Source organism: Cucurbita pepo, chromosome 1 (genome assembly GCF_057944985.1).
Source record: "Cucurbita pepo subsp. pepo isolate OVF chromosome 1, ASM5794498v1, whole genome shotgun sequence".
Lineage (NCBI taxonomy): Eukaryota > Viridiplantae > Streptophyta > Magnoliopsida > Cucurbitales > Cucurbitaceae > Cucurbita > Cucurbita pepo.
Genome location: NC_141798.1, coordinates 18802746 through 18824859, shown reverse-complemented (window position 1 = coordinate 18824859; position 22114 = coordinate 18802746). Strand labels below are relative to the sequence as shown.

The following is a 22114-nucleotide window of genomic DNA, read 5'->3' as shown; positions in this document are numbered from 1 at the left end:
AAGAAAAGGAAAAAGCGAAAACGCATTGTACGTAAAAAAGCGAGGGAACTCCTTTCAGAGCAGAGCTCTCACACTCAACGCCTGAACAGCGACGAACTCCACTTCCCTCTCAGTCTGCATGTCCTTTCTTCTTATTCGCATTTCCTTCCACTCTCCTCCTTAGCCATGGCGTCCAAGGGCAAGGGGATTGCCAAAGACACCTCTTCCGGTAAACGGAAGCTTCGCGATGACACCGATAGCTCCGCTGCTCGCAAGAGGAGGGACCGTAGCGTACTCCAGTTCTTCGAAGATGTTTCTCCCGAACTCGGTGCCTATAGCGACGACAGTGATTTTCTTGATGGTAGATTATCTCTTGTTTTTCTCTTTTTACTGGTTGTCGTTGTTTTCGTCGTTTTTGTTCAACATTGTGTTTGGTTTTGATCTTTTGGTGTTATTTGTTTGAAAACTGTCAATTGGAAGTAATTGATGGAAATGATCATGGTTTAGGACTGTTTTTTCCTGTTGGAGAAAGCTTGTTGCATTACAAGTTTTACTCGAAACGTTTTGATTTGAGAGAAGTCTGTCTTCATTCTTTAGGTTGATGGTAGTTTTGACTTATTTGCTGAACATGCGGAGAGGCCTGCGCGGATAGTGTCTGTCGTTGCGGCTGTCTGGATTTTTTTTTAGATGTTCAAAATTTGTTACTTGATGAATGGAGTGATTTTGGAACTCTGATCGTCAATGGCCCCAACTTTGTGGGTCGTTTTACTTTCAAATTCCTCTCACACTTGGGTTATATTTGCCGTCTAGTTTTTTTGTATTACAAGGTGTTGGATTGGTTCTTGATGTTTTGGAGTTCAAATTTTTGTCTTCAAATTTGGTTTACTACGATCAATTATGTACTTTTCCCCCTCTTTTTTGACTAGAAATTTGAGAAATAACGAACTAGAAACTAATAGAGAAGCATATGGATGAAACTTTCTAAACCAAAACCAATGAATAGTGAAAAGTTAATCTCAGAAAATGAACAACTATGAAGATTTTGGATAGAGTGCTCCAAGAGGCTGCATAGACTTTGGCTATCAATTCAATTTTATAATTAGTGACCAATTTCTGTCTTTTCATTTTCTTAAAAAAGTTTTATGTTAACCATGAACCGGTTGCATCCTCACTGTTATTATATTAAATTCATTGTTTTACTGTACATCAACAAAACTACTTTTGAAGAAAGAAAATTTTGGTCTTTAAAGCTTCCAACACATGATTAACAATTTTTGGATTATTTGCTTTCAATGATTCCTTGTGTATTTGCAGGTCCTTCGCGTAAAAAGGAATGTGAATGATTTTTTTTTTTTTAGAAATACTTGGTGTGTCTATTTGAAGTTGCATAAAATCATAATTAAAATTGACATTTATAGGTATTAGAACTTGAAAGTTTAGTTCTAAGAACGGTATTACTTTTTAACTAAGAATTGCATGTTTCTCCATTGTTTTTATTTTGTTAGCTTTAGTTTTGGTGCAATATTCTGTGAGGAAAATTCTGTCATTTTCTGTTTTTATTGGTATTATTATTCTGGATTTTGAAGATATGAATGATGTTAAATTTCTTTGGAAACCTCAAAGGTAGACTTGTAAACCTAAAAGAAAACCCGCTGAAAATTATTTATCTTTGTTCATTTTGGGGAGGTATTGTCTTGGTTTGGTCCCAATTTTGTTGGTTATGTTTGGATGGTCGGTTTGGATTTTCAAAAAACTGGTTTCAGCTTTGGTTTTTTCCTCAAATCATGGGTCGATTTGCCATCACTTTTGGCACCCTCCCCCCCCCCCCCCCCCCCCCCCCCCCCCAAAAAAAAAGTTATGAGGAGATTGAGCTTCTTGATTCATTGGCTGGATCCCCTTAGTGTCCATTAACAAGTTCATGAAGGAATTCTGTGAGGCAAATTCTGCCATTTTCTCTTTTTGCCCGTTGTTAACATCCATCCAAATTGGAGCGTCTTGTTGGTTTCCTAAGAGAAGAAGCCTCAAGACAACCTTTTGTCTTTATTTTACTCAACCCTCTTGTTTGACAAAAATAGATTTCATGGAGGAAGAGTTTGAGCCAGTACCGGCATTTAAGAATGATGATTCAAAAGCTCAAAATATTCCATTTTTCCCCAAAGAAGAGGAAATGAATGAAGAAGAATTTGATAGAATGATGGAGGAACCTTACACTCGAGGTCCTGGACTTGGTGCATTTGCAGAAGAAAATTATGAAAACAAAATTTCCACTGGAAGAAACCCTCCTCAGCAATCTGCCAGGGATATTGTCTCTCTGTGGAAGCTTAAATGCATGGTATGGTGCTTAATCAATGGAAACACATTCTAGAGCTAAGGATTGAGTATACAGTCTTCATTTCAATTTTTCTAGCTTCATTCATTGATTTTTATGGTTTGGAAATTTTCTTTGTAGGTTGGGCGTGAGCGGCAATCAGTTTTTTGTCTCATGCAGAAATTTGTTGATTTGCACTCGTTTGGTACCAAGTTACAGATAAAATCTGCATTTTGTGTGGAGCATATAAAAGGTTTTATTTACATAGAAGCTCCAAGGCAGTATGATTTAATTGAGGTAGCCTGAGATTTTCTGGTAGTGCTAGATAATTTCTACTGGTCAGTAATAAGTATAACATTTGATGGGTAACTCTGGATCCAGGCATGTAAAGGCATAAATGGAATATATTCTACCCGTATAGCTTCTGTTCCTGAAAATGACATCTCTCAGTTGCTTACTGTTCAAAGTAGAGTCAGTGAAGTTGCTGTGGGTACAATGGCCCGTGTAAAAAATGGAAAATACAAGGGAGACCTTGCTCAGGTGGAGTGTACTAACTTGTAGACAGACTGAGGTTTAGCATTTTTAAACACTACTTTCCCCCTTTTTTTTCTCAAAAAATAATATTTAGTAGTTTTTGTAGATTGTTGCTGTCAACAATGCACGCAAGAGAGCAACAGTGAAGCTGATTCCGAGGATTGATCTTCAATCGATGGCTGAAAAATTTGTATGAAACTTTGCCTACCTTTTGAACTCTTATATTTTGAATGGGTGTGGAGTTAATTTTCTCCTTGTGTTGATAATCTTCAAGCCTTTTTAGTTTCTTAAGCTTTTACTATCCGTCAGTGAACCTGGGAAAGTGATAGTGCTCTTGAGATGCATTGAAATGGAGAGTTTCCGTATTTGTTATTTTTTTTTAATTAAGATTATCCCCCCTTCTTTATCAGACAATTACAGAAATCTTTCTTATATAAATTGGCTCTGGCCTTTTGTCTTTGGATTGGATTTTGTACCCTCCATCTTCTTGAGGCACACTCCTTTTGACGATATGTTAGCTTTCTAAAGAAAGGTTGTATGATTTACCATGAATATCATTAACTATACTTCGTATCTGTCATTCTCTTGACTATAATTTGAATTGTTAACCTTCTTCTCTATGTTTTCAAGCAATTGGGCGGTATTCTGAGTGGTAGTTTTCAGGCATTAAGTTTTAAACTCTGTTAAGTCTTTGTGTTTGCTGCTCCCTAAAGCAATTTCTCTTACAGCCATATTAAAATTATGTTAATAGGAAGCACGGACACGATTGCAAATTAAGTATCAGTAACTGGTCAACACCCATATTAGATTGGAATGAAAAATTTTATCTGCTCTGGGAGGTATAGAATGTAGTTTAACAATTTATATAGTCAATTAAAATCCCTCTCTCACTCATTTCAATTGTAAAAATTTGTTGGTGAAGTTCTGATATAAAAGTTTCTTTCTCTCTCTAGTTTCTTCTAGATATATGCTTGGTGCCCTTTTAAGTTTAAAGAGTAAGATATTACGAATACATATTCCACCTGGAATAATGTCTCTTCTCATTATAGGGTGGAGGAGTCGTCGCTAAAAAAGCTACCAATCCTGCACCACGATTGATCAACTCTAGCGAACTTGAGTAATAAGAAATGACTTATTGCTTTTATTATGTTTTTTTTCTTTTTCTTTTATGGGCACATTGACGTTAAGATTTTTATTCTTTGCTTTTTGCAGGGAATTTCGACCACTCATGCAATTTAGGCGTGACCGTGAAACCGGGAAGCTTTTTGAATTTCTTGATGGGATGATGCTCAAGGATGGATATCTATACAAAAAAGTATCTTTAGATTCATTAAACTGCTGGGGTGTGATGCCATCTGAAGATGAGCTCTTAAAGTTCAAGCCTCCTGAGAGCAACGAAGCTAATGATCTTGAGTGGCTTTCTCAACTTTATGGTGAAAAGAAGAAAAAGAAGATTATTAGGACTGAAAAGGGGGGTGGAAAAGGAGAGGGCTCATCAGGGTCTAGTTCCATGATCAGCTTTGGAGATCATGATCTTGTTTGTTTTGGGTGAGTCACATTATATTTTCTCAAAAAAACTGTACTAACAGATTTCGTTGACCCATAACTCAATTACTTTGCAAATGGTAACCTTGCTGACCCTTGCAGCCGGAAAGATTTTGGGATGATATTAGGGACGGAAAAAGATGATAGTTACAAGGTATATGTATCACTAAAAGTTTCAATTGATTTATTTTTTACCATTCGTCTGGTCACTAATTTCTATTACCTGTTTTTGGTCAATACTCTATTCCCTCCTGCCTTTCCTGTTATCTAGATTTTGAAGGATGGCCCTGATGGATCTGTTGTGGTGAATGTGCAACGGAAAGAGTTGAAAAGTGGGCCTTTAGATGCTAAATTTACTTCTGTTGATCACAATGGAAAGATCATCTCTGTTTCAGACAATGTCAAGGTTTTGGAAGGTTCATTGAAGGTTCGTTCTTTTTTAAAACAATTTACCTGTTGATGTATCCTATAAAGTAGGCTGTCTTACACAATTTCTTTGAACTTACAGGATAAGCAAGGGATTGTTAAGCATGTATACAGGCACACGGTGTTTGTATATGATGAGAATGAGGTGGACAACGATGGTTATTTCTGCTGCAAATCTAACTTGTGTGCGAAAATCAAGATTTCTTATGATGCCCCTAGTGGAAAGGTTCTGTGAATGTTCTCTTTATTTTGTTGATCATTCGTTTAGCTTGTGCTGAACCGTACAATTTTTTTCTCCATTTAGGAAGATGACAAGGGTTTCTCTGGTTTTGAGGATTTCTCCTCTTCGCCCAAATCACCTCTATCCCCTAAAAAGCCATGGGCAGAGAAGGAAGGCCGTGAGTGTATGTATCGATATTGCTGATGCATAGGCATTTTACTCATATATATTACTGTTGAAGACCTTCTTTGGATGCAGACAACCGTGATGATAGAGGAGATGGAATGTTCTCCATTGGTCAAACCTTGAGAATACGTGTTGGTCCTTTAAAGGGATACCTATGTCGTGCTATAGCTGTGCGTAAAAGAGATGTTACAGTGAAGCTTGATTCCCAACAGAAGGTTCTTACAGGTCTGTTTGACGTTGGTTGTGATTGTATCTTGGCTCTGTTGAATATTGTCTGTGAGTACTGGTTAGATTGGAAGCTAGACAATTTTAACGATGTTATTTATTTTTTTAAATTGAATTTCCACAGTCAGATCTGATCTTCTTACGGAGGTACATAGAAAGAGCTCTGCCGTGTCTGTTAGGTACTGTTCTAAAAATGCCAATGTTTTCTTGAGCAGTTTACTAGAGATTGTACGTTGTATCTCTCTCTCTCACTCATGCAATAAAAATATCATTTTACAGTGAGGATCCTGAATTTTCTTCTCTAAAACCATTTGATATACTGGGAAATGAAGGCAGCTCCCAAGGTTTGAATTCGTATTTGAAATTTTGCATCTTAATTTCTTGCGTGAGTGGATTCCTAGAATGTTTGAGAGGTTATATTAATCTCTTTTAAATGTATTTTTTAAAATAGTACGTGCAGATTTATTGCCTATTCACACAATCAATTTTATTTTACCAAAGTACATATTTATTTCCTCTGCGAACATTTATTTTAGTATTACTAGTTTGACACACTTGTTCAGAAACATACCTTTCGCGATTACTAGTTTGACATGCTTGTTCTTTTTAAGATTGGATGGGTGGTACGGGGTCATCTGCAGCTGGTGATGGCTGGAATTCTGCCGGGCCTTCTTCAGAAAGGTATGTTTCTGGATACCAATGTACTTGGACATTGAACTTCTTTTTCTCAATCCTTGATTTAAATTTAAGAAGAAAAGAAAATGAAAAAAGCAATTATGGATAAGCTATCCTGAGTGTCTTGTGTTCAATGTATTACTGTTGTCCGTAGAAAGTTTTTTTGATGCTTTTCTTTATCTACTTTAAATTATATGAACTCATAAACAGGCTAACTTAGACCATGATAGTTACTTGTGGATGGTCTGCAAGCGTGCATTTGTTGTTGAAATGCATTCAAACTTGTCGGGAGGTTTCTCTCACTTTTTTTTTTGGCTTTAAAAGATTTTGTAGGGCTTTCATTAGTAATCTCTGTACGAGGATGTGTCCCATCAACTCCACTTTAGAACTTCTAATTCTCACGAGATCTTTATGTCAATGAATATAGTGTTCATTATTAATCTCCTATCTTATGTCTTTATTCCTTTTTTCTTTAGAAATAAGTTTCTTGTTTCAATCTGGATAAATCACCTGAAAGCTACTAGTGCAATGATGGTGGTTGTATGTGTTTTTTTTGTTCAGGGGATGGTTATTGAAACTAATTGATAGATATGAACATGAGATATTTATAATGTTATAGTCTGAAAAATTGTCATGACTATATTCTGACTGTATGCTTCAAAATGTGTAACGCATGGTCAAACATCCGTTTGTTTGTATGTATATTATATTTCCTTTATTAGTTTTATCTGATCTAAGAGGCAATATCTGCATATTGAGACTTTTGTAATTATGAATTTCGCTACTGTTTCTCTATGTCCCTTCACAATTTTTCTTTTGTAAATATACTTCTCTGCAGAAGTCCTTGGCCCAGTTTCCCCGAGTCTGGTACCTTGGTTAGTTTTGCTCTTCGATCACTTTCTGCTTCTTCTTTGTGCTGTTAAATGTTAATGCTCCAAGAAAATTTTCCATGCATATTCTTTCTTTCCCTTTCTGGTTGCAGAATTGTCCTGGGTCCAGTTCCACGAATCCTTTTGGTACTGAAAATCTTGATGCTAAAGAAGGTACAATGAATTGGGCGTTTTTCTTTAGTAATTTATACTTTATTATGCACGAATATCAATTTCTAAGAAGCTGGTTTATGTTGTTTTCCATGATAACTATAGATGTTGAAGACTCTCCTTGGGTTAGCAAGTCGACTGCAGAAGCAAACACTTCCTGGGGTGCTGCAAAATCGAGTGTTGATACTGCTAATGATGATCAAGCCTGTGGATGGGACAAAGCTACTGCTAAAACTATTTCAGATGGTAATGTTTCTGGTGCCTGGGGCAAATCAGTAGTACCTAGTGGAGATTCTGCTGGCGACAAGTGGGACAAAGAGAAGCATGTAACTTCGGATAATCAGACTGGAAAGTGGGGCGGCGGAACCTCTGGAAAGAATGAATTCAGTGAATGGAGCAGAGATAAAGATTCAGAATCTGGGGGGTGGAAAAAGAATCCAAGTGTTAGTGTTGGTGATAACAATACTCCAGCAGAAACCTCAGCTGATAAGTGGGGCAGCAAAAATAGATCAAATGGAAGCTGGGGTGATCAGAATGTTTCAACCACTGTCTCTGAGATTCAGACAGCTGGCAAAGGCAATGTAGGTGGCTGGACCAAACCAGGAGCAGAAAATAAGATCAATCCAAGTGGTTGGAATGAAGACACTTCAATGAAGGGAGGTCAAACATCAAACTGGGGCAACCAGGACGAGGCAGGTGGTTGGGGTAAGCCAATGAATGTGGGTGATGGTGGCAGTTCTGCTTGGAATAAATCTACCGCTTGTGGAGATGGAAATGACAGTTGGAAAAGATCTAATGAATTAGAACGTGAGGGTGGAAATAGAAGTTGGAATGCATCCAAGTCATCTGATGGGGATTCAGCTATTTGGAAAGATAAATCTGATTCCTCAAGTTTGACAGCTTCCAAAGGAGATCAGTGGGGGGGAGGTTGGAATAAGCAGCACAGTTCCAATGAGACGAAAGCTTCTGAGGACAATTCACCATGGAATAAGAAATCTGTTGAAAGTGGAAAAGATAACGAGGTAGAGAATCAAGGCAGTGGTTGGAATGTTGGAAAAACTTCTGGAGATTCTGCATCTGGGTGGGGTCAGACCAGCAAGGAAGCCGGCTCAAGCGACCAAGGGAGTAGCTGGGGTTCTAATTGGAAAAAAAAATCTGATACTGGAAATGAGGATTCTAGTTCGGCTAAGAAAAGCAACTGGAGTTCTGGTAGTGGCAATTCTAACTGGGGCGAGAAAAGTAACTGGAACTCAGGAAATGAATTTAATGCTAATCATTCCAACGATGGTGCTGAAGCTCAGACTGAAGTTTCCAATGATTGGAGAGGAGAAAGTAGTGATAGAGGAGGCTTTAGAGGTAGAGGTTCTTTCAGAGGAAGGGGTGAAAGGGGTCGGTTTGGTGGTAGAGGCAGATCTGATAGAGGTGGATTTGGTAGAGGTGGATCAGACGGAGGAGGATTTGGAGGCAGAGGCCGTGGGAGATGGAACAGTGAAGGTGGTTCAAATGATGGGGACAATAAAGGGTGGAGTGGTGGTGGTGGTGACTGGGAGAAATCTAGTTCAGATCGAGGTGGATTTGGTGGCAGAGGCCGTGGAAGATGGAACAGAGAAAGAGGTTCAAATGATGGTGAGAATAGAGGGTGGAGTAGTGGTGGTGGTGACAGGGAGAGATCTGGATCAGACAGAGGTGGTTTTAGCGGCCGAGGTCGTGGAAGATGGAACCAGGAAGGCGGTTCACGTGATGGTGACAATGGAGGAGGGTGGAGTGGTGGTAGAGGCGGATATGGAGGCAGAGGCCGTGGAAGATGGAATCAAGAAGGTGGTTCAAATGATGGTGGTGACAGTGGAGGGCGGGGTGGTGGCAGCTGGGAGAAGTCTCAATCTGACAGAGGTGGATTTGGAGGCCGAGGCCGTGGAAGATGGAATCGAGAAGGTGATACAAATGATGGAGACAATGGAGGAGGTTGGAGTAGTGGTGGTAACTGGGGGAAGTCTGGATCAGACAGAGGGGGATTTGGAGGCGGAGGCTCTGGAAAATGGAGCCAAGAAGGTGGTTCAAATAATAGTGACTATGGAGGATGGAGTGGAGGTGGTGGTGGAAGCTGGGGGAAGTCTGGATCAGATAGAGGCGGATTTGGAGGCCGAGGCCGTGGAAGAAGGAATCAAGATGGTGGTTCAAATGATGATGACAATGTGGATAAACCTGCAAGCTGGAGCACAGGTTCAGGTAACAATGGAGGGTGGAGCAGTGGTGGTGGTGCAGGTTCCTGGAACGGAGGAGGCGATGACAAGAACCAGCAGCAGAGTTGGAAGTCGAGCAATGATGCTGGTGAGGGATCAGGTTGGAAGGCACCAAGTGGGAATGAGAACATTAATTGGAAAGCATCTGGTTCTTCTGGTGTGGATGATAATTCCGGCTGGAATAAATCAACTGCTTGCAAGGAGATTGAAGAGAGTGGTGATCAGAAGAATAGCTGGGGCAAAGCAGCAAAAGCGGATACTCATACTCAAGGCGGAGGCTGGCAGAAGTCAGCATCTGGTTGGAATGAAGGAACTGATAATCAATCATCGAAGAAGGATGTGAATGCAGTTGCTAGCGATGGAGGTTGGAATGATCAAAGTGAAAATCAGGCCAAAAATTGGAAATCTTCTGAGGCTTCTGGTGAGGGTAAAAGTTCTGCCTGGAAGCCATCGACCTCGACCACGGACAAGGGAGCTGACAGTAGCCAGAAGGGCAACTGGAACAAAGAAGCCAATGCAGGTGCCCAAGGAGGAGGAGGGGGTTGGGACAAGCCTACATCCAGTAACGACACTGCAGGTTGGGGAAAATCGAGTTCTGCAGATGATGGGAAATCGTCGTCTGGTTGGGGTCGGTGATTGATGGTAATATCTCACTTAATGTTCTGTGGACAAAGCAGGAGTTTACTGTTAAGACTGTTTCTTGTAAGGGAAACGATGAAAATCGCACTCCTTGTTAATAACTTTCTAACTTTTTGAAAATTAGAGCCGATGCATGCCCTAGATGTGTTAATAGAAAACTATCAAAAACTATCATGCTGTGTAGTTCTTCATATCTTTGAGCATGTTTGATTAACTAGTGAAATTGTAGGTTCCAAAGGTATTTCTCATGGGGCCGTAGTTATAGTTCCTGGTAGTGAATGTTTTTCCCCTTCAAAAAATCATTTCTAGATCACATTTTCGAACATATTTATGAATGCAAAGTGCACTTCATCATTCTACTTTGCAGCCAAATTCATTGTCTTATTTCTTCAGCTCACTCGAGTTCATTCAACTTGTGGAGTGGAAAGAAGCTGCTTTTTGAGACATTAACACCAGACAAGTCGTCTTTCTCTCGATTAGAGATTTTTGTCTACGGTTCGAAAGATGATACCTCTGCTACAATCAACCGGTGATCCTTCAGGTAAAAGATAGTCAACCGGTGATCCTTTAGGTAAAAGATAGAGACCTATTGAAGGAATTCGAACCTTTAATCTTTAAATTGAATATACAATTCTTCCATTTTTGTTTTCTTCATTGTTTCTTTCAGAGTTTGCTTTTAAATTTTTGAAACAGAACAACGGTGGAGTAGAATGGCAGCGGATCTGTCACTCGTTATGGGAGGGAGACATCATCCACATTTCCACATGCTGCGGCGGTTCCAAAGATTCCATTTTGTCAAATATTTCCACCGACAGACAGACAACCCATGTTTCGACAACGTTGATGTTTTACTGGTACGTTTGAAATTCACCTCCTTTTTGCTTCTTTGCCATACCATGCCTTATTTTAATTATAGTAAACACATACATATAGGATATAGAAAGAGGCATCTTTTTTTTCTTTTCCTTTTGTAGTTTATATAACATTTTCTTAACTTTTCCAAGTACTACAATGCTGTCAATGATAATAAAGCATCATAGATTGAGTTTGTGTACAGAACTAAAATAGTAAGCAGAGTTAGAACGACCATGTTAATAACTGAAAGAGATGGTGGCAGTGCACTGTTCACACCGCCCCCGCCGAATATCATCCCGAAGTAGTCACCACCGCTGTCGCTGCCACTGGACCCGGAATTGGAAAAGCTCTCGTCTCCAGGGTACGAGCTGCTCTGTCTACTCTCCCTACATCATTGAAAATGGAACAATGCTCGAGTATCCATCAAGATGAACATCAAATAATCACTCAATTCCTAGCTCTATGATTTGGTTAAGTTTGAGTTCTAGATAGAATAAAGCCTAATTGGCCAACTCTTAAAGAGAAATGGGCAAACCCCAGATTTGGGACTTGGCCGGAAAGTGTTCTTGCCTCTATCATTAGCTCGGGAAAGAAAGGAGTAGAGTAGTTGAAGAGCGAGTGAAGTTCGGTTTCATCTGGCTTTAAGCTTTCGAGTAGTAAAGACTATTAGGATAGGTTAGGTTACATACGGAGTGCAAAGAGAATGCTGCTCTCTCTTTTCTAAAGAAAGGTTATGGTATGAACGGAAAAACCCCACTTGCCCCAACTGCTAATGCTTCTTTTCCCCACACATGCACTATAACCTTCTTCCCTTTTACCCTTTATTTATGCTTACAACTTAAAAGGCTAACTTTTTTTTTTCTTTTCTAATCCACAGGGGACAACTTTACGCTTCTAATCGAGCTCATATTACCGAATAGAGTTGAACATTGTAAGTATCTCGATTAATTAATAAACGATCATATATCGAGATCGCTAAATTTACTAAACACTTGTTTATACTGATCTCTCTCAATCCTACTTGAAGGAGATTTTGGTGTGTAATGGATTGGGAAAGCAAAAGGTATTGCTTGCTTGCCCAATGTAGAAGTGGACAGAACAGACAAAAGACAAGAACAAGAAAACAAGTGAGCTGTGTTTTTCGACTGTTGTGTCAGCCCTAGATTCTCACTCCAAAGTCCCACATACTATATATCTCATTTACCCATTCAATTTATCCATAAATTTGTATTTTAGTTAAAATTATTTGTTTTTTTTTTATAAAGTCTAGATAAGTTATTTATGAGGTTATATCCAATTATAAAATTCTAAATTTTGAAACTATTAAGGACCACATTTTTAACATTTACTCCTGATCTCTAAAATCTCGAACCTGTTTATCCTCGAGATAGATTAGAGCTACTTTCGGAGCACAAATTGTCTCCCCATTAACTACACCAAATCTCGAGGGAAAAAAAACAAGGGTATTTTGGTCATTTCATATTGAAACTCTAAACTCCGACAAACCGAATGAAAAACTAGGCCTCAACTATCAAGACCCAATTGAAATTTTCAACTATAGAGAGTATGAATTTTAACCAAAAAGGAAAAAAAAAAGAAAAAATGAAGGGCAATTTGGTCATTTAGAAAGAAAAAGTACCTGGTCCCGCCGAAGACGCCGGCGTTGAGAGTGAGCTGGTCGACAAGAGCGGCGGATTTGGGCGCCACACTCGAAGCTTTAACGTACATATTGCTCAGTCCTTCGCCGGACGGCACAAAAAATGCACCATTTACCATTATGTCCCCCTCCGTTCTCCAGTTCCATTCCGACCAATCCCCCGCGTTTGTGTCCACGCGCTTCGTCACCTGCATCAGAACGACACCGTTTCACTTCTTTTACTATTACACAACTCTTGTCCAAAACAGAAGCCAGTGGCTGAGGACTGTCCCGTCAAATCATTGACTTTACATATTTTACATTTGGTCCTTGTATATTTTAAAATTTTCAGTTTTGCCCCTACTTTATCAGAAATTGCTAAAATTAAAATTTTAATGGAATTAGTGATATATTTACCTTAAGCCCTGAAAAATTCCCTATAAATAATTTCCCTCAGCGGCGCGTTCAGAATACGCGCCGTGGACTGTACAACGAGTGGAGAGAAGAATGAGTATTAACGTTAACATACCTCCTTCGCATTGGGATTCCCCGGTGCAATATACCGATTCCCTTGGCTGTTGATCGTCGGACCACCGCTACCGCCGATGGCGTACATCTCCCACGACCGGAACTCGTTGTTGACCACGTGTATATAACCCCGCCGGCACCGCGGCATCCGCTGAACCAGCTTCTCGCCGAACAAATTAAACGCAATCGTCACCTGCATCCCCGAGTCTGGCGTATAGCCGTCCTCGTGCCCTAGCAGCATCACCTCGTCGTGGTGCGAGAAGTAGTTGTTCGAGATCGTGATTCCGGTCGATCCCATTATGGCGTCGATTAAGCCGTCGGTACAGTACGATAAGGAGCAATGATCGATCCAGATGTTGCGCGAGCTGAAGATTGAGATTCCATCGCCGTCGGACTTTCCTCTGTATCCGACGTGCGTAGGGCTTGATCGGACGTTAGTGTGACCGGTAGGGATACAGTGGTGAATGTTGATGTTGTGAATGATTACATTCGAGATGTACTGAAGTGTGATGCAACCGCCGCCGGTTATGTGGACATTAGCACCGCGGCCATCTAGGGTTTTGTAACTGTTCATCATGAGTTCGTACTTGAGTTTGATAGTCATGTCTGCAGCAAAGACGATCCAGAGAGGTTCATCTTGAACCACAGCGTAGCGGAGAGTTCCAGGGCGAGGGTTTACAGGGTCGGAATCGGAGGAATCTGTAACTATGTAGATCTGACCTCCTTTACCTCCCATGGCGTTTCGGCCAAATCCAATGCTGCAATCTGCAAGCCGTTGGCGATTGGCTTGCCAGTTCGAACCGCAGCGCCAACAATCATCGATAGGGTTTCCAGTTTGACAGGAATTCGATTGACCTTTAGAGTGAATCGACAGCATTTCCCTTCTTGAAAATGAATCATTCACACTCCTGCAAGAAACATAGATATCACGAAATTAGTGGGAAGGAAGCCATTGAAGCAGGGGACTACACCTTTGAGCAGAACAACAATGCACACAAGGTGTTTGTTAAAATGCCTAAACAAGAACAACTGCAGAACCCCATTAGAGGCATGTTCTGGACAAAGTCTGAATCAGAGGAAACTTGCTTGTTTACCTCTGAACTTCATAAACAACAGTTTCAGGATCTGGAAGAAGATGTGGGTCAGTGAGATTGAAACTGAAAGCTGCCAGAGAAGGCAGAGAGGAGCTCAAAAACCAGGTGAACAACAGAATGGCAATGGCAGCAAACATGTCTGCTTGTAGATTTTGTTGAAATGAAGAACCAGAACAAGAACAAGAACAAGAACAAGAAGAACTCTATTTCAGGTACGTTCTTCTTGAAATGAACATGAACAAGAACAAGAACACTGCTTAATAACCAAACTATACATGAATCTGGTAACAAAACAACTTGGGAACAATGGGAAATGGCGAAAGAACACTTTAGATTCTCTTTCTTTGAAAAGATTATTCTAAAAAAGGGTATAATCCAGAGAGACAAGGAGGGAACGTGCGCTTTCTTCTCCAATTGTTGAACCCATTCTTCCTTCCTTTTCTTTCTTCTGGTTCTGTTTCTGTCTGTGCATTAAAAGTTCTCTGCTCCGGTGAGAGAGACAGTCTGTTTAATGTTCCTCTGCTTTCCTGTTATTCTTTATTTTTATTCTTCATCAATTTTTTTTTTTTTTTGTTGGATCTTGATTAGTTTCTTAAAATATTGATTAGTTTCTTAAACGTGGGTTGGAGGATGAAAGTTAGGCATCATGGATTTATAAACAAATAATACTCTCTCCATCGGTGTCTTATGCTTAAAATGGACAATATCATACTATTCTAGAGAATTGTATTCGTCTAACATAGTGTTATTGAATTCTTAATTGCATCGTATTATACTTTATAGTTTTCTTGTGTTTCAAGATTTTTATGAATGTGATGATATTTCGTTTTATTTGATGATGAAATAAGGATTTAAAAAAATTTTGGATTTTTGAGAGAGATAGAAAATGTTAATTTGAAAACTATTTTAGTGATTTTTTTTTTAAAAAAAATTATCTTAAAATACGACCAAATGCTCAATTATTATTATTTTTTGCAACAAAAAAAAATTCTTTATTTGAAAATAATTTTTGGAGGTTGAATGGTATTTTTAATTTTTAATTTTAATTTTTTTATTATTATTATTTTGCTTTTAAAAAACTATGATGGGAGCTGAATCTTCATTTAATTACATTTTAATTTACAAAAAATGCAAGAAATAATATATATATATATATATATATATATATATATATATATATATTATTATTATTTTGCTTTTTAAAAAATTATGATGGGAGCTGAATCTTCATTTAATTACATTTTAATTTACAAAAAATGCAAGAAATAATATATATATATATATATATATATATATATATATATTATTATTATTTTGCTTTTTAAAAAATTATGATGGGAGCTGAATCTTCATTTAATTACATTTTAATTTACAAAAAATGCAAGAAATAATATATATATATATATATATATATATATATATATATATATATATATATATATATATATATATATATATATATATATATATATATATATATATATATTAGGCCCACCTCAACCTCCCACATGCTATCCTATGTCTATTTTCTTTAACAAAGCCAATTTTGACTTAAATCAGCTTATTATAATAAATGGTTGGAGGTTGGATGGATTGGATAGATAGCGTACTACTTTTTTTTTTTTTTTTTTTTTTTTTTTTAATTTTTTTTTAAAAGGGTCTAATTGTCAATTACTTCACCCTCCAATTAGTTCCATCAACTTGCATTAAATTAAAATTATATTTTATTTTATTTCATTTTTCTATAAAACATTATTTTCATGTTAGCAATGATTTAGGAACAATTAGGTAGACAAAGGTCAAATAATTAAAAAAAAAATTGGGGTCTTTTAAGTCTTATTTAAGGATGTTGGTAGAGAATGATTATAGATGCAAAATTTAAAAAATGAGTAAATTATTTGATTAAAATTTACAAAAGACCCTTTATTTCCATCACTATCCTTGAAAAATTAAATTTGCTCAAATTAATATATAGTTTTTCTTGATAAATCCATATATTAGGGGGATATTTTTGTAAATTTCCTTATCTGTGACAATTAAATGCACAAGAATATGAATTATGTTGCCCTATATTTGAAAAAGTGGTGGCCTAGTGAGACCTTTTAAGGTAATAAAGATGAGATCAAAATAAATAAATAAATAATTAAGCTTGGAAAGTGACATTCCCACTCCTTTATTAGGGTCCCAATAATATGAAATTAATTTAAATTATAGCAATATATTATGTTTAATTTAACCTATGGAATCAGTTTTGCAGGATGACATGAAAAATCTTCATTTATTGAAGAGCGAGAGGAAGAAAGTGAGAAAAATTTAGTTCCATTAGATAAACGAGACCGAGATCGAGACCGAGGACAAAGATTGTAACAGGTGGTGGGGACCCTATCCTGTAGATATCTCTAATTTAATTCATTTTTTATTACGAGTGCTCCAAAATATATTTTAAAAAATTTTACTCATCTTTAAATTAATTATTTATTTCTTATTTCTTAATATATATATATATATATATATATATATATATATATATATATATATATATATATATATATTCAACGTAGAAAGGTAGTGGAAAAAAGAAAAAAAAAAAAAAGTAAGGTGGGCCAAGCCCAATACGATGTATTGATAATGATAGGTCCAGAATGGCCCAATTAGAAAGCCCATCGGCCCATCAGAAATGCTGGTTCGGTACACGTACGAAGATTTAAATTAGGTTCGGAACTTACTTCGGACAGCCGTTGTGCTCTCGATTTGAATTTTACAATTGTAGCCTCGAACTTTTATCCATTTCGCGCTCAATCCTTAGAATTCATCTCTCTTCAGTCTTCTCTCTTAACAGAAGGAACTCTGTCCTTCTTTGCAAGATCTGTTGTTTAAGCAGAAAGATTTTAGCGTTCGACCGAGTTTCTCGAGCATGGAGGGTATAATTTCCCACGATTCAGAGAACTACGATGTTGGAGGTACTTTTTGTTTTTTATTTCTTGATCTTTTCCCTGTAAATTTTTTCTCAAATTCTTCAGATTCCTGTTTGTTTCCGTTTGATTTGTTCTCTGCCTGTTGGATTTTCCATTAATCATTCGGGTTCTAGGAACTGAGGTTGCTTAATTCGAACCCTAATTGAATGTCGGGGTTTATATGATTTTCAAAGGACTCTAGGTTTTGGGTGTATGCCATTACGTTTTTGTAAATTTTATGGAGAATAATTCAATTTAGGTGAACTACCTCAAAATCGCTCTTCGCAAATTGAAGTGAGTTTTTCACTAGTTTTAGTAACCGGGAAAAGTTGGTTTTAGGTGAAAACATGAAATTAACGGGAGAGAAAATTTTGAAGAGCTGCAAAGTAGGAGATGGGCAGAGAAAACAGCTTTCGGATATAAGTAACTTGAAGGAGCAACCAATAGTGCAGAAGCGAGATATGAAGCAGCAGCCGAGTTTGCTTATGAACAATGAATATGTTGATAAATTACAGAAGGTACTCTTGATGGTGGTTTATTAGCTAGCATGTTGTTGAATTGGCTAACCTTATTGACATTGTTTTGGATTGTTTTTCCAGGAAAATATGGCACTCATGCGAGTTCTGGCAGAAAGAAAGTATCCTTGTGATAGTTGCATTGATCCACTGTTCTTCATTTCGAGTCTTTTTTTTTTTTTTTTTTTTTTTTTTTCCATTTCAATCGATGAAGCTTTTCCTTCATTAGTATTCTTCAAATAGTCGCATAATTGAGATAAGTGGAAATGAGTTAGAGAAATTGAGAATCAATTTTCAGAAATTGCAGCAACAGAATCTGCAACTTGCCCAAGCAAACAGCCAAATGTTAGCGGTAATCTTGCACCTGCTTCCATTTTTTATCAATTGTTCATGGCAACCTAGTCGCCTAGAAATTGATTTATGATAATGTTCTTCATTATGTGACGTTTTTTCTTTCTAATTTTAGGAACTTAATTCGAGCAAAGACAGGGTAAATCAAAATTCTGCTATCTAAAATTTTATTTAGCTTGCATTTGCCCATTAAGTTGCAGCATATACTGAAACTAGTTTAATCTTCTGCAGCTGAAAGCGTTTCAGCATGAACTTGGTTGTAAAAATGGCGTTCTTATGGCTAGAAATCTGGAGGTTAGTTTAATCTTATATTGGTCATTTCATGTTTTAAATTAAGTGTTTATTGATCACTGAGATTGAAACTTTTCTCCCCAGAGAAAAGGAAAATTAGCAACACTCCAAACTGGAGAGGTACATCTAAACAGTACTATTGTTTTCTTTTGTCAACTTTTCTTTAGCTGCTTACGCGTTTCTTATCTCTACCTCAAGGTAGGGACTACCAAATGTAGTGAGGCAGAGAAATCTATGAATGCAGATAAGGATAATAAGCCTTGCAAAACTAACAGGCGACGAAAATCCAGAAGAGAATGTAAGTGTCAGTGCATGAATTTACCATCGGCTTCAGGATATTCATATTGTCATTTTTTAAAAGGGATTCTCCTCTGAATGTAGCTTTTGGCGGCGCTTCTGTTCTTCAAACAGAGGTTCAGAAGGTTGAAGGCAAGAGGTTTGTTCATGGATGTTTAATTGCTTTATTTGGGCTTATCTGATTATTGAGTGTACAAAAGACAGATCGAACATGATCTTGATGAATTTCGAACAGGCCCTGTTTTAGAAGGCAATCTGCAAAATTCAAAACAGAGGAATCAGTGAAGGATATCTTGGAGACAGAAAATTCCAGTTCTACCGATGCTTCTCAATGTATACAGACTTCAATTCTTCCAGCAGAGGTTCAAAAGGCTGAAGGCAAGAGGTTTGTTCATGGATATTTAATGGCTTTATTTGGGTTTATCTGATTATTGAGTGTACAAAAGACAAATCGAACATGATCTTGATTGAATTTCGAACAGGCCTTGCTTTCGAAGGCAATCTGCAAGATTCAAAATCGAGGAATCAGTGGCTGCAAAGGATATCTTGGAGACAGAAAATTCAAATTCTACTTGTGCTTCTCAATGTATAGAAACTTCAATTCTTCCAGCAGAGGTTCAAAAGGCTGAAGGAAAGAGGTATGTTCATGTATATTTAATCGCTTTGTTTAGGCTTATGTTTACAGGGTGTGTTCAAAATGATATAGCATACATAAGACCAATAGAACATGAGCTTCATGATTTCTAACAGGCCTTGTTCGAGAAGGCAGTCTGCAAGACTCAAAACTGAGGAACCTGTTGGTACAAATGACTTATTCGAGATTGAAAATTCCAAATCTACCATTACTTCTCAATGTAAAGAGACTTCAATCCTTCAAACAGAGGTTCAGAAGGTTGAAGGTGAAAGGTCTGTTCGTGCATTGCTTTATTCGACCTTATATAGCATACAAAAGACCAACTAAAGATGAGCTTCATTGAATTTCTTAGCAGGCCATGTTCGAGAAGGCAGTCTGCAAGATTCAAACCCGAGGAACCAATGGCTACACAAGACTTACCTGAGATAGAAAATTCCACTTCTACCAGTGCTTCCCAATGCAAAGACATTGTCTGTGAACTTGTTACAACGTCAACTGTAGAAAGAAAAGATCATGGCAATTCTACTGATAAATCTGAAGTTCAAGAATGTCGGAGGTCATCTGTCGGTAGGCCATTACGGCGAGCCGTCGAAAAAGTTCAGTCATATAAGGAAATCCCACGTAATATCAAAATGCGCAGACAGGTATGATCAATCCTAACCCAATTTTTCTCTTCCTGTTATCGAGGGGAGGACAGAGTTATGATGATAGACAAGGTTGCATCACTGCTTTTGTAACTGTATCCTTTGATAGCTTTAGATTGTTCACCGACTGTTAAACCTCTAGTTTGCTTGCTGGTACTCTTAAGAAACACTTGCAACCAGAGCTCATTGCATGGATTCAACCATTCACAACACCTTTCAGACTAAAATGACCCATTAGTTATGACTTGCAACCAATCGGCTCGTTAGGAAGCTTTTTATCTGTGAAACAACACTTTTGTTTTGCCTTGCAAATTAGTTTATACTTCAACTCTTCTAATTCTTGCATGAGTTAGCAATGTTGTCTGTTTCCTTTGCCATTATCTATCTGATAAATGAATTAGTCCAAGGCTTTGTGACTGTTTTGTCACACTTGTACAGAATTTGCACATCTACATTTTCCATTTAAATACCAAACTTTCCATGTTCATGCTTGTCCTTTCTTCGTTCTAGTTCATCCAAATCTATAACATCTGGGTATAACATCTGGGTCGATAACATACATCTTAATTAGCTAAACTATAGGAGTCAGGGAATCCAAATCTATAACATCTGGGTCAATGACATACATCTTAACTAGCTAAACTACATTCATAGTTGATACCCGATACGATTGAATTGCAAGTGGCTCAATCATTCCCAAACTCGAAACTGATCAAGCTGCTCTTAGATTTCACTCCTGATATGCAAATTCTTAAGATGGGTCCTAGTTAGTTAAACCTTCAATGGACAAAAAGAAAAGGGTAGGAACAGAATGTACTGCATTCATTAGTGTTTTAGTCTGGTTTTAAACAGTTAAGTTCAGGAGAAAACCAGGAGAATGTGGAGTGTGGGGCCCCAAAAAAGGTTCACCTGCCCTCACATGCTAAAGAAGATAAGGAGACACTAACCCAAAAGGAAAAGGTGTCATCTTTTTCTTCAAATCCAAACCGCGTTTGATCCTCAAGTGTCAAAAGAATCAACAAAAAAAGGAATCAGATTCTAAAAGATCAATGTTTCTGGCTGCATTTATCATTTGTATGATTTGCTTGAAGTGTGTTGGTGGCTCTCCCATTTTACTATTATTATACATTATCAGAGACTATACTATGTTATTAGGTATTCAAGATGAACAGTCAATGAATAAACAATTCATTGTATGAGGAAATGGAACTAAAAGTAGGGTAAATTTTCTGGTAAAGTTCATGTGATTATTGTTCAGAGATGATTCCAGCTCATACTTGCATTTTTATTACTAATGTTTAGTCTTCTTGTCCCTCACTATTCCGGGATTGATTTACATGACATAATACACCTCGTGAACCGACAAAAATTTAGAAGAAAAAACATGTTGTTTAGGAGAGGAAAGTTTTACTCTTTCGAACTTAATGCTAAAATATATATTTAGCCGTTTTTACGTTGTAGATATAAGATGAAAATTTGAACTTATTTATAGTAGAAAAATATAATATGACCAGAAATTGCTAAATCTCTATAAAATTTTTAGTGTTGTAATAATACATATTTCTTTTATTCAGCAGTTGACACGTCATTAGATGATATATTATTTTCATTTTATGCTTCTTTTTATTTAGTGACGTGGAAAATTTTCAACTAAATTATACACTGTAGCGTATGATTGAACCGATGACGAGTGAAGAATTAAAATAATAATAATAATAATAATTTCATAATTTTGAATCTGAATCTCATACCCATTCATGACACAAATATGGTCATACTCAAGCATGGCATGAATAAGACATTTAACAAAGAAAAAAAAAAAAAAAAGAAAAAAGGAAAGTGACACGTGTTATTATTACACAAGAGCTAGATTTGCATGACTGCCACCGTTTTTTATCTGTAACTCATAATTCCTCCAAATTTTGTTGAATATTAAAATATTCCCTCTTATTGGTGGGTCAAAAATGTATATCCACCGTAAAAAAAAAAAAAAAAAAAAAAAAACATTAAATTATATTAAAAAATATATATCTTTTTTAATTTTGTCTGTTAATCTGTCTAAATGTTGTTCCTTCAAACTTAATTCAGCATCACAGTTGCCTATTTTGGTACAACAACGAAGAGTTTACTATGATCAGTATAGTAAAATTTGTAAACCTAATCATGCTTTTATGCGTGCATCTGAAAACATAGGCCGACTGTGGAACCTACTCTGGTTTAGCTACACCACTCGGAGTGTGAGGCACCTGAAAAGTTAGCTATTTACAGCGAGTAGCTGGAGCTGAGGAGCAAAGTTGT

At 37.3% G+C, this 22114-nt stretch overlaps 3 protein-coding genes across 5 annotated transcripts; 2 read left to right on the top strand and 1 right to left on the bottom strand.

Annotated features, from left to right (window-relative positions):
- Positions 1 to 20: 20 nt before the first annotated feature.
- On the top strand, positions 21 to 12114 carry KTF1 (kow domain-containing transcription factor 1). Its single transcript, XM_087123409.1, has 23 exons — positions 21 to 340; positions 2055 to 2311; positions 2429 to 2584; positions 2669 to 2827; positions 2928 to 3011; positions 3871 to 3938; positions 4034 to 4369; positions 4469 to 4520; positions 4638 to 4793; positions 4875 to 5018; positions 5097 to 5196; positions 5271 to 5423; positions 5548 to 5602; positions 5703 to 5767; positions 6035 to 6104; positions 6937 to 6973; positions 7081 to 7141; positions 7244 to 10020; positions 10411 to 10558; positions 10711 to 10871; positions 11075 to 11233; positions 11750 to 11803; positions 11900 to 12114. The coding sequence occupies exons 1-18, from the start codon at positions 166 to 168 to the stop codon at positions 10012 to 10014; spliced, it is 4899 nt and encodes a 1632-aa protein (XP_086979535.1). The 5' UTR covers positions 21 to 165; the 3' UTR covers positions 10015 to 10020; positions 10411 to 10558; positions 10711 to 10871; positions 11075 to 11233; positions 11750 to 11803; positions 11900 to 12114.
- LOC111788419 (putative pectate lyase 5) lies at positions 10953 to 14500 on the bottom strand. The gene is made up of 4 exons (XM_023668758.2): positions 14131 to 14500; positions 13038 to 13944; positions 12512 to 12717; positions 10953 to 11258 (listed from the first exon to the last, which is right to left on the bottom strand). Exons 1-4 carry the CDS (start codon positions 14265 to 14267, stop codon positions 11024 to 11026), a joined length of 1485 nt encoding a protein of 494 aa, XP_023524526.2. The 5' UTR covers positions 14268 to 14500; the 3' UTR covers positions 10953 to 11023.
- Positions 14501 to 16814: 2314 nt separating this feature from the next.
- On the top strand, positions 16815 to 20256 carry LOC111788426 (SHUGOSHIN 2). Of its 3 annotated transcripts, none has more exons than XM_087122240.1 (13): positions 16815 to 17090; positions 17414 to 17602; positions 17684 to 17721; positions 17843 to 17951; positions 18066 to 18089; positions 18182 to 18244; positions 18326 to 18361; positions 18440 to 18539; positions 18623 to 18677; positions 18774 to 18923; positions 19021 to 19176; positions 19289 to 19444; positions 19525 to 20256. In XM_087122240.1, the coding sequence occupies exons 1-13, from the start codon at positions 17082 to 17084 to the stop codon at positions 19820 to 19822; spliced, it is 1383 nt and encodes a 460-aa protein (XP_086978366.1). In that variant the 5' UTR covers positions 16815 to 17081; the 3' UTR covers positions 19823 to 20256. The 3 variants fall into 3 exon arrangements, with proteins under 3 accessions (XP_086978366.1, XP_086978350.1, XP_086978359.1); XM_087122224.1 differs by having other exon boundaries at positions 16835 to 17090; positions 17424 to 17602; XM_087122233.1 differs by having other exon boundaries at positions 16845 to 17090; positions 17424 to 17602; positions 19528 to 20256.
- Positions 20257 to 22114: the final 1858 nt, after the last annotated feature.

Coding starts and splice junctions, on each gene's coding strand:
- KTF1 (XM_087123409.1), top strand. CDS start 166: ATGGCGTCCAAGGGCAAGGGGATTGCCAAAGACACCTCTTCCGGTAAA. Junction 3,012..3,870: donor AATCGATGGCTGAAAAATTT/GTATGAAACTTT, acceptor TTCTCATTATAG/GGTGGAGGAGTCGTCGCTAA. Junction 3,939..4,033: donor ATCAACTCTAGCGAACTTGA/GTAATAAGAAAT, acceptor TGCTTTTTGCAG/GGAATTTCGACCACTCATGC.
- LOC111788419 (XM_023668758.2), bottom strand. CDS start 14,267: ATGTTTGCTGCCATTGCCATTCTGTTGTTCACCTGGTTTTTGAGCTCC. Junction 12,718..13,037: donor GGAATCCCAATGCGAAGGAG/GTATGTTAACGT, acceptor GTTCTGATGCAG/GTGACGAAGCGCGTGGACAC. Junction 11,259..12,511: donor GGCGTCTTCGGCGGGACCAG/GTACTTTTTCTT, acceptor TCAATGATGTAG/GGAGAGTAGACAGAGCAGCT.
- LOC111788426 (XM_087122224.1), top strand. CDS start 17,045: ATGGAGGGTATAATTTCCCACGATTCAGAGAACTACGATGTTGGAG. Junction 18,924..19,020: donor CAAAAGGCTGAAGGCAAGAG/GTTTGTTCATGG, acceptor AATTTCGAACAG/GCCTTGCTTTCGAAGGCAAT. Junction 19,177..19,288: donor CAAAAGGCTGAAGGAAAGAG/GTATGTTCATGT, acceptor GATTTCTAACAG/GCCTTGTTCGAGAAGGCAGT.